The sequence below is a fragment of the Galeopterus variegatus genome, unplaced genomic scaffold (genome assembly GCF_000696425.1).
Source record: "Galeopterus variegatus unplaced genomic scaffold, G_variegatus-3.0.2 Scaffold1891, whole genome shotgun sequence".
NCBI lineage: Eukaryota > Metazoa > Chordata > Mammalia > Dermoptera > Cynocephalidae > Galeopterus > Galeopterus variegatus.
In genome coordinates, this window is record NW_007728002.1 from 326,106 (window position 1) to 341,045 (window position 14,940).

The following is a 14,940-nucleotide window of genomic DNA, read 5'->3' on the forward strand; positions in this document are numbered from 1 at the left end:
CGCACAACTGGAAAGTGATGGAGCCGTGAGTGGAACCCAGGTCCTTTGACTTCTGCCTCCGTAACGAGCAGTAAGATTTAAAGAAAACAGGAGCTGAAGTGATTTTGACAGACTATTGGAGCTGAAGTGTTTTTGACAGACTATTTTTTTTTTCCTATAAAACTTCCTTTTCCCCAATTGATATTACTTATCTCTTTAGGTACTGTGCATATTCTTAGCTTAAACTTCTGGTTTCCTCAGACAGGAGGGTAAAGCTTTCATCATTGCTGTGAACTTCAGTTAGGTCTGCACTTCAACAGACAAAGGGTTTGTAGCCTTTAGTTTCTCTGTTGACGGTACTTGGGATATCTTTCTGTCTATTCTATTTCTTTACTCCATTGTTAGAAAAGCAGGGTCTCTCTAGGCCAGTCCTTCATATACATGTAATGAGGAAAGTATAAAAACAGCCCAGCCTCTTTTTATGACTTTTTCTTTAAAAAAATAAGGACTGACAAAGCACATTTTGTACACTTCCCCTATGCTTGTGTCTCAGCCTTAATTTCCCTTTTCCTGTTCTAATTGGTGTACAAAGAGATTCCAAGCCAAAGGTTTGTGAAGGGTGGAGGGTAAAGCTTTCATCATTGCTGTGAACTTCAGTTAGGTCTGCACTTCAACAGACAAAGCGTTTATAGCCTTTAGTTTCTCTGTTGACGGTACTTGGGATATCTTTCTGTCTATTCTATTTCTTTACTCCATTGTTAGAAAAGCACGGTCTCTCTAGGCCAGTCCTTCATATACATGTAATGAGGAAAGTATAAAAACAGCCCAGCCTCTTTTTATGACATTTTCTTTAAAAAAATAAGGACCGACAAAGTACATTTTGTACACTTCCCCTATGCTTGTGTCTCAGCCTTAATTTCCCTTTTCCTGTTCTAATTGGTGTACAAAGAGATTCCAAGCCAAAGGTTTGTAAAGGGCCCCTGGATAGAATTCAGAGGGTCTGTGAACTTTGATGAGAAAATAAATTGCACCTTTATTTTCACTAACCTGTAACTGAAATTCATCATATCCTGCAATTATGATGGAGACTACAAAACACAGTGGTATTAGCAGTACCTGTGACTGTTTGCAGTAAAAATTACAGATATTAATACAGCACTTTACAATGCTGGCAGGTACCTCAAAATACTGTTTATGTTTATCACTTGTTGGATGTTATAGTAGTTAATAGATCTGTGCTGGATCACGTTATTTAATGCGTTAATAAAGAAGCACATATATTGCAATACAACAATTTAAAAATATTTCGATAACTATATTTTAATATCGTTGGTTCCCTTTATAATGCTCTGTCTTTAAATCTTCATTTTAAAACATTCTGAGAAGGGGTTCTTTAGCTTCTCCAGGCTGACGAAGAGGTTCGTGATACAGAACAGGTCGAAGACTTCTACTTCAAGCTCTAGGTTACTCTAGGTTATTTTCCTCAGGAAGTCAGTTTCTTAGGGGAAAAGTCTCTAAGGATTACATTTTTCTTATGAAAGGTTTGGCATATTGTAAAATATATAGAACATAGTAAAAATATTTTTTGAAAAATATAGTGGTTAGGAAACGTTTTTTCCCAACAAGTAGAAATATATAACGGTGTTATAAATTTCAGATAATTTTAAAAGAATCGTCCCACAAGGTTAGTTCTTTCAAGCAAAGAGAACCAGGGCCGATTAGGGAATGAGCTCAGAAATCACTGGGGTTGTGCCCAAATGGTCCCTTTACCTGTCTAACTGGCTTGTTTGACATGTTGTTACCTACATTGGAAATCAAACTCCTCACCACTTGCGCTTCAAAACAGAGATTCACTCTGGGTATTGATCCCTGTTTTGATACATTTTAGCTTTAAATTGCACCTATATTATCCTTTTAGGCTTTGTTGTCATCTTTTAAAAAGTAAATTTTATTGAAGACTAACATTCAGAAAAGTACACATAGCATAAGCATACATCTCAAAGAATTTTCACAACTGAGCACACAGGTGTAACCAGCATCCAGATCAAGAATTTGGTGTCGTTTTTATTCTACTGTTGATAAATGCTATATAGAGAGCATTTGATGCATCTCTTTGACGGAGCAGAGGTTGTACCTGCAAAACTTTGCACCTTGCTGAGCTCTGATGGAGTCCACCTAAGGAGACCTTGGACTAGTGGGGTAAACAGAAGCCTTGGCTCAGGTTAAACCCTGTTATGACCACTTATGGACTGTGCAACCCCTGACAAATTACCTAATCTCTTTGAACATCAATGTACTCATTGATGTAAACGAGGATAAAATGTAAACTGAGGATATGAGGATAATATTTTTTCTTTTATGATTGTTGAGAATTAGAAATTATAAAATCAGAATGTCTAGTATATACAAGCAATAAATGAGAGACAGATGCCACTATCAGTAACTGCGAACACACCCACTAACACATTCATTTGTGGCCTAGAAATTTATTATAAGAGCGGGTTGTAGGAGACAGTGTGTTAACTAGAATTTTCAAACACTCCTGGACAATTTTTATGGGCCATTTAATTCACATCCTGCTTACTACAGAGTGAATAAGTTTTAAAAAAAGAGATTAGAATTCAATTATTCTTGAATTTCTAAGAAAATGAAATCCCCATTTGCTAAATGAATTTTGTTTCTTCTTTCGAGGTGTTGGAGAAAACTTGACAGATCCATCTGTTATAAAACCTGAAGACAAACAGTAAGTTAATTTATGTGTTATCATTTAGAAAATTGCATTTAACACATTGTACATGGTTTTAAAAATAATTTATAAACATATATCTTTTTTGCTTAGATCCAAGTAAGAGTGTGAGGCATCTTATGTATATAGATCCCAAACAATAATATTAAAAACGAAAAAGCATAGATTAGAAAATGAGGGTAATGGGCCGAGCCCGTGGCGCACTCAGGAGAGTGCAGCGCTGGGAACGCAGTAGCGCTCCTCCACGGGTTTGGATCCTATACAGGGATGGCCGGTGCGCTCACTGGCTGAGTGCAGTGTGGCTGGTCTCAAAAAGGACAAAAAAAAAAAAAAGGAGAAAATGGGGGTAAAAAGAAAATATGAAAATAAAATGAGATTAAATATGGAGTTAGGTTAGTACACATAAATGGAAATTATAAGGACCAATGCAATTGCCAGAATTTGGTTGCTGATTGGACTCTGAGATTTTCAGTGGCCCCAAACACAGGAGAAATATGGGTGAGTTTAGCCTCTGCTCTCTTTGACTGGAAAACAATTAATGTCATCAGAGAAGCACAGTTTCCTTTGTTGTCCGCACAACGGAGTCATTGCATTTTGTCATGCACAACGTTTTCCGTCCCATGCTTATAAAACAAAAGCCGAGAGCATAAAGTGTGCTCTTCAATAACGGCAAGTCTATGAGAGACCAAAACAATGGGGCTTAAACACGAAGCATCAGATTGTCTGACTTAATTCTGAGCTAAAGTTTGAATTGCATAGAGGGTTGAGTGATGTCCTGTGAATATCCACGGGCATTTCATCCCATCAGCAGGCTTCCGGGAAGACTTGACAGAAGAGGATCTGAGGCTGTCGTCTTCTGTTAATGGTGGGGTAGAAAGAAGTAATGATACTCATTAAGGTCCGATCAATGTGGCAGACGGCAGCGGTTCTCAGCTATGAGCCTGCATCGTGATCACCAGGAGAGCTTGTTAAAACACAGATTTCTGGGCCCCACCACCAGAGTTTCTGATTTAGAAAGTTTGGGGTGGGACCAAGTAATATGCATTTCTAACAAGTTCCCAAGTGATTCTGATGCTGCTTGTCCACATATCACACTTGGACAACTGCTAGCATACAACATTTTTACTTCTTAGTTGTCCTAAGTGTCTATTCTTGGCCCCTGGGTGGTAGAAAATGTATATAAAACTATATATATAAGCAGGCAACCCCGATGCAGTACTTGGACAACTGCTAGCATACAACATTTTTACTTCTTAGTTGTCCTAAGTGTCTATTCTTGACCCCTGGGTGGTAGAAAATGTATATAAAACTATATATATAAGCAGGCAACCCCGATGCAGGAAAATCTGAAGTTTTTACTTTTTCTTTCCCAGAACTCATGTCATAAATACTCACTGCCTTAATGCTTTGTTCTTTTACTGAACGATTTAACCTAAATATGGTCTCATATATAGGCATCTATGCAGAGAGGTCTATCTTCTAAGAGCCTATTAGATATTTAATTGGACTAGGTAAACCAGAGAAGATAAAGGTGATCTATATGGCTCACATGCATCTAATTTCTATGATATTTATTTGACTATGGAGTCCCTTAGGGTACACGTAAAGACTTTATTATTTTTCTTTACTCTGCTAAAGTGTTTTTAGTTAAGGATATGAATTCTTCAGCAGCCCTGTGTGTGCAAGGGTTTGTAGTAGGAACCTTCTACTGTAAGTTCTTTCTTTATAATTTAGCAGTGAAAATTTTTTTCATATATAATGAAGCAAGCTTAAGTATATATATCATTTATTAAATTTATTGTTTCATCTCTATCATTTATTAAATTAGAACATTTTTAAATTTATTAAATTTAATATCATATTTATTATTTATTAAATTTTGACCTTGGCAAATGTCATTTAATATGACCTGAATATCCCATCTTTTAGAATTCTAAGATAATATTATCCCACTTGACAGCTGAGTATTTTTAATTGTATTCTGTAGGCTAGTGAGCCTCAATTTCTGTTAAGGTCACCTGGGAAACTTAAAAAATACAGAAATTGCCGAGGGTTGGTATCAAATTAGACTTTCTGAAGATAAGGCCCTGATATCTGTATTTTTAAAAAGTTTCCCATGTAATTCTATGGACAACCGGGGTTGAGAAACTCTCTTATGGCAACTGTATTTTTTGTGACTTGAGAATAGAAACTCTGGAAACTGATAGGATGGCATTGCTATGGCCTGCCTGCTTTTGTGGGGTCACCAAATTTTGGGTGCAGTTGGACTTCATGGTGAAGATACCAAGAAGTCCTATTTTTCTCACAACGGTGGGAATTGGGGAATTACGTGTAATTAGTTCAGTGAGGCTCACGTTTTTGAGTGCCTCTGCGTGTAAAGCCCTTGTGATACAAAGCATCGGCCATGGACCAACATCAGCAGCATCTGGGAGATTGTTAGAAATGCAGAATCTCAGGGCTCTCCCTAGACCTATTTATTCATTCATTCATTCATTCATTTAATTTAGTTTTGGGGGCAGCTGTCTGGCACAGGGATCAAACCCTCGACCTTGGTGTTATCAGCACCACACTCTAACCAACTGAGCTAACCAGCCAGTCCTCCCTAGACCTATTGAACAAGAATTTGAATTTTCACAAGATCCTCAGGTGATTTGGTGTAAATTAAAGTTTGAGGAGTATCGATTTAAGTAAGTGCTTTTACATGTTATTTACTTTAGCCTTAGCAACAATCTTGAAAGTAAGCATTTTCAATCCCAGTTCACAAATGAGAAAACTGAGCTCAGTGAAGATTGCAACTTGCATACGAGGAGAAGGGATCAGTCAAAGGGAATAATCCTCTACCAAAAGAGAAGATATTTTTGTGGTACCAATTCTAATATCGTTTCTAATGCCTATCATCCTTGACTTTCCCCAAACTTCCGCCTCAGTTATGGGTAGTTCGTGAATCTATCTTTTTAAGTTACTGCCTTAATAGTTTTGGGCATTTGACAAGTATGAAATGATGAGATGTTCTTTACTAAATCTATGTATAGATGGCACTAATTAGCATTTCCTTGCATGTGGAACCAAGCTACCACCTGCTTTTCCTGTGCTGTGAAAAATCCAGAAAACGGCTAGTTGTGTTTTTTAAAAAACTTGCTTGTCTGAGACTGCAAGGCTCCAGGCACGCTGTAGGGCATAGATGCAAGTGAACGTCCCCACAACCCGCCTTCACTCTCCCCTGCACAGGGAATGGTTGAATCCCTGACACATACATGTCATAGTGATTTTGATTCTTTTGTCTTCACTTTCACAAAGCTCACAGGGAGAAATGATTTAAGGTACAGCTTTCATCTGAGAGTCAATGTTACATCTCTAAGTTGGGATGCTTTACTGGGAGGAAAGAAATGTCAGGTACGGAATGCAAATTAGTGATGCTGGAGAGACCATACAAAAGAATTCTTCAATTTAAATGACTCAAATAGCACCCTTACTTTTCACTTAATCAGCATCACAGAGTTCTTGTCTAAATACTGAGTGATTCCGTAGTACTTTTTTGCCACCTTCAGTTTCCTCTTATTGAAGTTCCTTACCAGATGGACCAAGAGAGAGGAATAGTTAACGAGAGGCAGCTTCTGCAGCGGGGTAAATACCACCAGAGCTGTACTTTGTAAGAGCGATTGAGTGACCGGGAAAGTTAATCCTGGGCGTCTGTTCACTGTGTCTTCCCAAGAGATTTCCTCCACCTACTCGCTGCAGAGCGGAGAGGCGATCTGAGATCAAACTGACATCAGTCCCATTCTGCGCTTGGCACATCTTCAGAGCAGCTACTGTTATTCTGCCAAAAGGAAGTGGAAATTGAGATAAATGTTTCAATACTCGGATGGAAAAAAGTCCATTTTTACACCATGTCCCTTTTGAAAAACCGCATTCCTTAGAAGCAAAGTTTATTGTTTCCTTTTGTGATCGTTGGCTTTTCTTTTTTCTTAAGACGTGGTATTTAAGAGCAGTAATTGAGTTCAGATTTTCAAATGTGCTGTTTCCACTCTGCATGTCATTAAAATAAAATATTAGCTTTCATGAAGTTTCTTTGGAAGTGTTTCTGGTGTGCTCTGTTCTGTGGTGTGCGAAGTGTCAAGATCTGAGGAATAATGGTTGTATGTGATATGATAATGGATGAACATTGATCCTGTAATCTGCTAAGGATCTATTATAATTATAGAGTATTCAAAATGTGCCTGATATACACTGATTCTATTTGTAATTTTGTCACTTCCATTGAGCATATGTAGTTTACTTCCCCCAACACATTGTTTAATGTGTCTTTCCACAAAGGGCCCAGCTATAGCAGTTTGCTGGGTAGGAAGTAGCTTTTGAAAAAGCCACAAGTACTGGATATAGGGTTTAGTTGGGTATTTGCTTTTGAGGACAGTTATTTTAAGGAATGCATTTGGGTTTGAAACAATGTTACGAGGATACATCAAAAAGTTCCTGAAAAAATTGAATTAAAAGATAACACCAATTTTTCATGAGCCTTTTGAAGACCCCTGGTATATGCATCTTTTTAGAAGGTGTGTTCTAATAGCAAATTTATTTTATTTTATACCTTACCTTTCGGATAGTCTAGTAGAACATTTGGTAATGAATGTCATTCTCTCACCCCATATGCATTGAAAAGGGTTTTGCTGTATTTTGTTTTAATGTGGTACATAGAAAATTCACTCTTCTATCAGATTAGCGTTGAAATGAGTTTCACAGTAGGTCTTGGAGTTGGGCACAAAGATGTAAGTGCATTTGAATTTTAAATTTGCAAACCTAACATTGTTGCTTCCCCAAAGTGCTCTGTTCTTTGTTGGCTCCTTCAAGTTTACTGGGTTACTATGGGATACTGTTCGGTATCTCAGAGAATCCTAGTTGAGCTCCTTTTTCTTAGCTGTGATCTAATTGATATTCTGATATTTCCTCTAGATCAAGAGGAATGGTGTTTGGACCAGCCAATTTAGGGGAAGATGCAATTAGAAACTTCATTGCAAAACATCGTTGCAACTCCTGCTGCCGGAAGCTCAAACTCCTGGGTATGCTACAAACAATTCTATTTTTCTCTAAGTAAATCTCTCATAGAATGAATCTACTCATAGAGTAGAAAATCTTAATCACATTTTTATCTCGTTTGCAGTCATTCGCAGAACCTGACTTTCTGACTGCAAAAATTTTCAAGTCTCTAAAGGGATTAAAAGGACAGGGATTTACTTTAGGTTCTGCCAAAATGTGATAAAACAACATGGGGCCCAATACTTGTCACAGTTACTCTAAGGGAAAAGTTCCGCTAACTTAAATGGGGTGAAATCAGACCGAGGCAGGTCTCTGCCCCTCCTTTTTGGGTGCTGCCTGCTCCCAGTGGACGGCTGCACTGTAGTGCCCACAGCATTCTATCCTATCTAATTTACACATTGGGCACTTGGGAGGGTGGTGTATGGAGGGCAACAACATTGTCAATTAAACCTGCCACTTAAAACACACATTGCAATATTTTTTGAAAATCTGATTCGATATGGCACACTTTCCCTGAAACCAATATAGTCACCACAGAAAACAAGCAAGCAGCTGGAGGTCTGTGTCCTCCAAATTGGTGGTCCCAGCTTAGCTCCGTTCTTTTCTTTTGTCTCAGAAGGGATGCTTGATGCCTGCCTCAGCTGGCTCACTATTTTCCTTAGGTCACACCAAACTTGTCCTTACAGTGGAATTGTATGTATTTTAGGCTGAGTATAGTCCTTCCTGCTGTATCATAAATTACCATACCCTGAAGTGGAAATCAGTTAAAGAACATCCTCCACTGTAAATTGGGATGGAGCAGGTATAAATTTATAACAAAAAAGGGCAGTTTTTAATCTTGCTGGAGTTCAAGATAAAAGGAGCTCTTGTGGGCAAAGACATAGCAAAATATTGGGCATTGGAGCAGACCTCCGGTTCCAGTGGGAACGCAGTGTGTCCACCAGGGGTGATGGTGGTGGTGGGTATGTGGGGTGGGGAGATTAATGGGGCAGTCAGAGAGGAGAGGGCCCTAAGTGTCACAAGCACCCAGGACTTGCTCTCACAAATTACACACCAGTCCTGGTCTCTTCTCTGGTCAGAAGGAGCCCAGGAAGGGGTTGGGGCTGGGCTGAGGGATGTCAGGGGCCCCAGGTAAGGGAGCTGACAAATCTCCAGGTCATCCCATGATTGCAGGCTGGAGTCTGGATCATTAATTTCAGGTCCTCAGGTACTGGCCTCCCCCTCAGTCTGATTCACTGTACCCTGGACAGGGCAGCCTTGGTTCTTGAGGGCAATGGGACTAGATCTGATCAGCCAGGAGACAGGGAGGCTTGAGACATAACTCACTGTTTCTTGAACTTGAGCCCCATTAGCTGTTCTGGATGATTGAGATAATTTTTTTCCAGTACACTGGTGGGTTTTGATTGAGTAATTCATTAATTCCTCTACCTCTAGTCCTAATTCATGTTTCCTTTCAAAACCCTAGTTAGTTTTAAACTAATATTTAAGTGGAAATAAGAAATAGCCTCATTTACTGAGAGCTTTGGTATTCTGAATAAAAAAAGTTTAGTCTGGAAAGCAGGATTAGAGGTGATTTTTCTTTTTTGTTTGATTGTGTTTTATTTTTTATTTTTTAATGAGAGGCAGTTTAGAACACTATAAAGGGTATGGGATCTAGAGCCAGACAGGTGGAGCTCACATCCCAATTCTGCTTTTTACTAGCTATATGATCTTGGGCTTGGGTTTCCTCATCCGCAAACGGGATAATAGCACCTGTCTCATAAAGTTGATTTGAGGATCGAATTAAGTAATATATGCATATGTCCAATAAATGTTAGTTATTATTAAAATATAATATGTATTTTACGTCCGGATAATCCCCATTTAACGTTAAAAAACAGTACAAGAAATACATGTTTATGGTGGCAAATTTAATCAGTAGAATGCAAAGAGGTACATCACCTTTTAAAGCCAACTGTCCTCCCTACTCTTCTCCCAAATGTTACCCCTATTAATATTTTTGTTAAATCTCCTTTTTTGAATGGAAGAAGCAGGCCTTAGGAAACATAGGATCTGATAACTGGCCTGTGATCTGATCGTTATAGCCGGTACCAAACCTGAGGGACAGCTTTTGTTGCAGGAAACCGATCACTGAAATCTGGAGCCCACCATTTTGGCTGACCTCCCTGACCCTGCCAATCATTCAAAGGTGAACACGCCCTGTTTCCAGTTTGACGTCACTTAAGCCTGGCCAGGTCATGCCTTACAGGACACTGCATATCGATGAAGCAACCAAATCTTTCCTCCCCTGCTTGCTGCAGTGAACTGTGCCTAAAACAGCACAGGCTTGTCAGAGTCGCACATGGGCGACGGGGTGCGGCAGGGGCTTAGTTTGGGTGTGGTCCAGAGTTTGAGTTCCTTCCATATGTTCACAGCCTGAGGAAGCAGCGACCTCTCTGAATGCTTGGCAAAGCCTGAAGTCCAGTCTGTCTGCATAAATGGTATGTTCTTGGGGATCCCCCACAACCGTCTTCATTGTCTTCCTTGCAGATTTAAAAAGAAATGACTACTCTCCGGCAAGGATAAATTCCACCTTTGGACTTGAGGTCAAAATAGAACCAGCCGAGGCACCTCCAGCCGGGGAAGGGGGTAGAAATTCCCCAGATCATACCCGACTGTGAAAAGGGGTGGAGCCTGAAGAAGCCTGGCCCTTCCTGCCACCAACTCCAAGGTGATGTAGATGGACTGACCAAACACTGATGACGGCAGAGCCTCCTGGCTTTACCCTGAGTGTCTCTGGGCCATGCTTTCTGAGCCTCATGTCTCCCCCTGCCCAAAGGCCTCTCTAGCATCTGATGAATGGTTCCTCCTAGGTACTGACCTCTGTGCAGAACTCTGCATCCTCAAGCTCCAAAGGAAGACCCTTGGACGAGTCAGCTGGGAATACGGTTCCTTTATACCTCATTGCTGTTGCTGGTTGCTTGAACACTTGGAGCAGAATGCTGTGCACTAAAGAACCAGGAGGATGCGTGTAATTTATTTTCTCACTATGTGTACAGACTCTGCCCCCCACCGCTACTCATCACCTCACCCACAGATTGTATTTATGTATATATATGTATATACGAAAGTTATTTGACTTCCTCCACTCTCCTTTCCAGCAGCACAGGGTTTTGAATAGCAAGAACCAAGCAAAACAGTAGAATGAGGGTATGTTTGCCCAGACTGGAGCACAAACTAACCAGTAAAACGTTGGTATCCTGGTGAAATCTAGAAGGGTTTGAGGTATTGTCAGTGAATCATGTGATGCCTGGGCATTTCAGGTTTCTCTGAAAGAAAGGAAAAAGGAAATCTAAAACAAATGCCTTCACATCTTTTTTTTTTTTTCAAAACAAGAGACCAAGAATATGTAAAACTGGAAATTATTAAGAAAGGGTTTCCCTTTCTTTAAGCTCAGGGTACAGTTTGTTAGAGAGTTGACTAAGTAAACTTCTAAAATACCACTCCCTTTTCCAAAGCTAGGGATAAGATATTACAGGTTAAATTACTCCATGTCAGGTGTATGGGGAAAGATGTGGTTTCAGATGGAAAACGTGCTTCACTGCTGTTTGTTTCCTCCCACTGCAGAGTTCTGGTGGCCCAAAGAGTGTGTGTATATTTACAAGTAATGCCTAAGAACATCAGTTTCAGAGGCTTGAAGTGGAGGTTGCCTGGAAGCTGCACTGTGTGGCATCTTTGGGGGGTCAGTCGTCCTTCATGCACGCTGGGCCCGGTTGCCCTACCTCAGAACAAGCACGAGCTTTTCATATAAGGAGAAACGGAAGGCTGGGAATCCTCCCCCCTCTACCCCTGCATCTCCTTTCTTATTATAAAGTGTTCCAATCTACCAGCAGCAAATCTCCTGGGTTTGAAAAATTTCAGCTTATCTTTATCTTTATTCCTTACATTAGCTGACTTGCTTCTGAGCCTGCTTTTTAAATCTTGCACTCCTTCATTCTTAGGTCATACTTCAAGGGAAATGTTGCACAGGGGGTGGGAAGCTGAGGATTTAGTTTGCTAATGATGTGTCTGATACTTGTGAGTTTGAGTAGTGTAAGGGCTAATTTATACCCCCTTTACTTTGGACTTGGGGGTGGTGGGAGGTGGGAAATTTGGGTGATTTCTTGATTGGCAATGAGGAGAAAACATTAATACTTTGGGGGGGAGCTTACTGGCTTTATCCTATTCTATGAATCAATAGGGGATCTATTGGTATTTACTTCAGTGCTATGTTCAACTGAAAGAGGCAGAGTTTGCTTGTCAAGAGCTGAACTAAGGCATCAACTTATTGGTCAAATATTTGTTACTAGAATGGAACTTGAAAGCAAATACATTTTGATTTCAAATTTCTGTGATGTGCTTTTCGTTTTATTTTGTTTCAAGAAAAATCAACAGAATAACATTTTTCAAAGATGATTGCTGGGAAAGGCCATGGTGGGATTGTTTGCACACTAATACCAATGTGACAGTCTTGACTTTGAGTGATTCATGACCACAAAAGGGAGTATTCATTCGTTTAATTTTATTCAACAGATACTTTATGAAGTGCCTTCTCTGTACTGCCTTAGTGATGAGAATGCATTTCTATGCTCTCTGAAGGCTTTATATCTTATGTTTCTTTTTGTTTGTTTTGTTCCAAGTTTGGATTTCTAGTCAATGCTGAAAAAAATTTGACTTCTGGACAAATGTTCAATCTAGACATGTGTCCTATACCCTATCTTCCAGTGGGCAGTAGGTTCAGACAGGGATAAGAGAATTAGGGCAAATAAGACGACACAGTGAGGGTTGGTTTTAGGAACCTCTGAGGTTCTTGTCTGAGCACAAAGCGCATATCACAGATGGGATCTGAATCTGGGGGCCAGAGAAGCAGCCAGGTTCCAGGGAGTCCTCTCCTGAAGACATCCAGTGCGCAGGAGTTTCTTTCCATGAGGCTGTGTGTTCCTGCAGTGATTTCTGCCCCTTACTATCTTTAAAGCTTCTTCTTAAAGATCTGGGGAATGAAGTCAGATATAGTTTTGGGTATTTCATGCCCTGTTGTTATTTTCTGTGGTTTTGCAAAACAAGCACTGTGTGACTAAGACTTCCCAACAACCATTTAGTCAATGCTTAAAAAAATTTTTTTTGGTGTTGGTTGTTATGTTTGTTACTGTTGCTTTAGATGAGACTCTGGTTCTAGAAGTCATGACACAGATGCCCTTATTATGTCTTCTTGTCTTTCTCAATCGGTCATCAACATCTAGCACAAAGCATGGCACATAATGTGCTTTCAACAATATTTGTTGAAAGAAATAATAAAAAATAATGAGAAATAATCAAAAATCCGCTTCAAATGATAGTGGATTTCATTCACTAGGTAATAAGTCAGATGTGAATTTTTAATCTAGAAGGAAATGATTACCAATTTCTTAAGACCCAACACAATTCTTTTGATGTCTCTCTGTTTTAATTTTTCTAGGAAATAGCTTTTCACAACCTACACCTTGTCTATTGAATTCTCAACCAGTTTGTGCCCTTATCACCACTGGTGATAACGCCAGAGTGCAGTCCTTTACTGGTGACTATTGAAATGAGATGACAACTTCCCAGAAACCTCCTAGAAATAATCATCACTTTATTATCCTTTGAAAAGAAGATTGATAGAAAAGTCATTTGAAAGATGGTTCATTACCATGTCCTCGGATGGTTTCTTTACTCACATCTCTCCAAAGCATGAGAAAGGGAGGATTATTCTCTGAGGTCGGAATTTGAAGGCTGTGTGTTTGCCTCTTTGAAGTCTTGGTATTTAATTTTCTGTAGTCATTTCTTGGGCAATTTTCTAAGAAACTAGTTGAAGCTAATTTATCATAAGTTAAAGTCAAATGACAGAAAAGATTTTTCCCCCTTAACAGCATTTTATTCCACAGAGGTTAGCTTCCGACAGAAAATGAGACTTAAATAGCATTTCAAATCTCCAGCCACATGGGTGGGTATACAGAATAGAAAGGATTCTGGAAACCACACTGATTTTTTATTTAGCACAGTTATTATTTTGTGACTTTTCTCTCTAGACTATGATGTACAGATAATATATTGTATTTCTGTGAAATGCCCTCCTAAAAATAATTAGATAAGTTGCTTAATTTTTCAAAGAAAGACTTTTAGTACTTAAGGGTTATCAAACCTCGGTCTCTATCGTTTGCAGACTTTTAATATAACATTATATAATTTGTTTAACCTTTCTGTTAACCCCTAACTCTGAAATGGAGATGAAGGGACTTACCTTGTCAAATGAAGGTGAATGATAGTAAGAGAGCATTTATAAAGTCCTTGGAGAGTCTTGTTTAAAAGGCTGCTTGTGAGCATGGGATCTGGTTCAATAAATAATAAGGGCTTTTCATTTTTGATATTATGTGATCATTATTTAATGTTTACAGAGGATGCTCAGTGGACCTATTTCAGTATAAACACAGAAGTGATTTCTGCTATTTCTCCTTTTCCAAGGGGAAAAAGCTCACTGCTCCTTTTTTTTTGTTTGTTTTAAGTCTTAATTAAATAGTTCAAAATCAGGAAATTTACCATTTCACAGTATCTCCTATTTATTTTGCTTTTTGATGGATTTAGGTTTACCCAGCTAATTTTTTTTTTGCCATCCTCTCCCTGAAGAAAGCCTCCCAAGAGAAGAAGTAAAGCCCAAAGCTCGTGCCATAACTGATGATATTTTTGGGGATGAAAAGAGAATAGGTTTAGATGCTTGTAAAATCTGGTGTTTTAACATTTTTTAAATTAATTAACAGTGATTTAAATTTTGTCACAATAGATAGGGTTGTTTAGTAATAAGAAAATTCTGGTGTATAATTTACCAGCATCCTGGTGTTTTAACATTTTTTAAATTAATTAACAGTGATTTAAATTTTGTCACAATAGATAGGCTTGTTTAGTAATAAGAAAATTCTGGTGTATAATTTACCAGCATGTTCTTTCAGCAACTAAATTCCTTTAGAATTCTCATTTTCTCCTAGTGAATTTTTTGATCGTGAACCTAAATTAGTCATAAAGTCCTCACAAATATGATGGTAGAAACTCTCTTGCTAATGACTGTTCCAGATGTGGACATGAAAATTGTCTTCCATTGGAGGGATTTGGAGGAAACCTCACTGATGTCCTGTGTGTGCACTTTGGCTTCTTCT

At 39.0% G+C, this 14,940-nt stretch overlaps 1 protein-coding gene across 1 annotated transcript in view; it reads left to right on the forward strand.

Annotated features, from left to right (window-relative positions):
• The window catches only part of TRPM6 (transient receptor potential cation channel, subfamily M, member 6), a 126,504-nt gene extending 116,088 nt beyond the window's left edge, over nt 1-10,416 (forward strand). The window contains exons 34-36 of the mRNA XM_008579473.1: nt 2,671-2,722; nt 7,673-7,779; nt 10,286-10,416. Coding sequence (XP_008577695.1) covers nt 2,671-2,722; nt 7,673-7,779; nt 10,286-10,416 — 290 coding nt within the window. The remainder of the gene's footprint in view (nt 1-2,670; nt 2,723-7,672; nt 7,780-10,285) is intronic.
• The last annotated feature ends 4,524 nt before the right edge of the window (nt 10,417-14,940 follow it).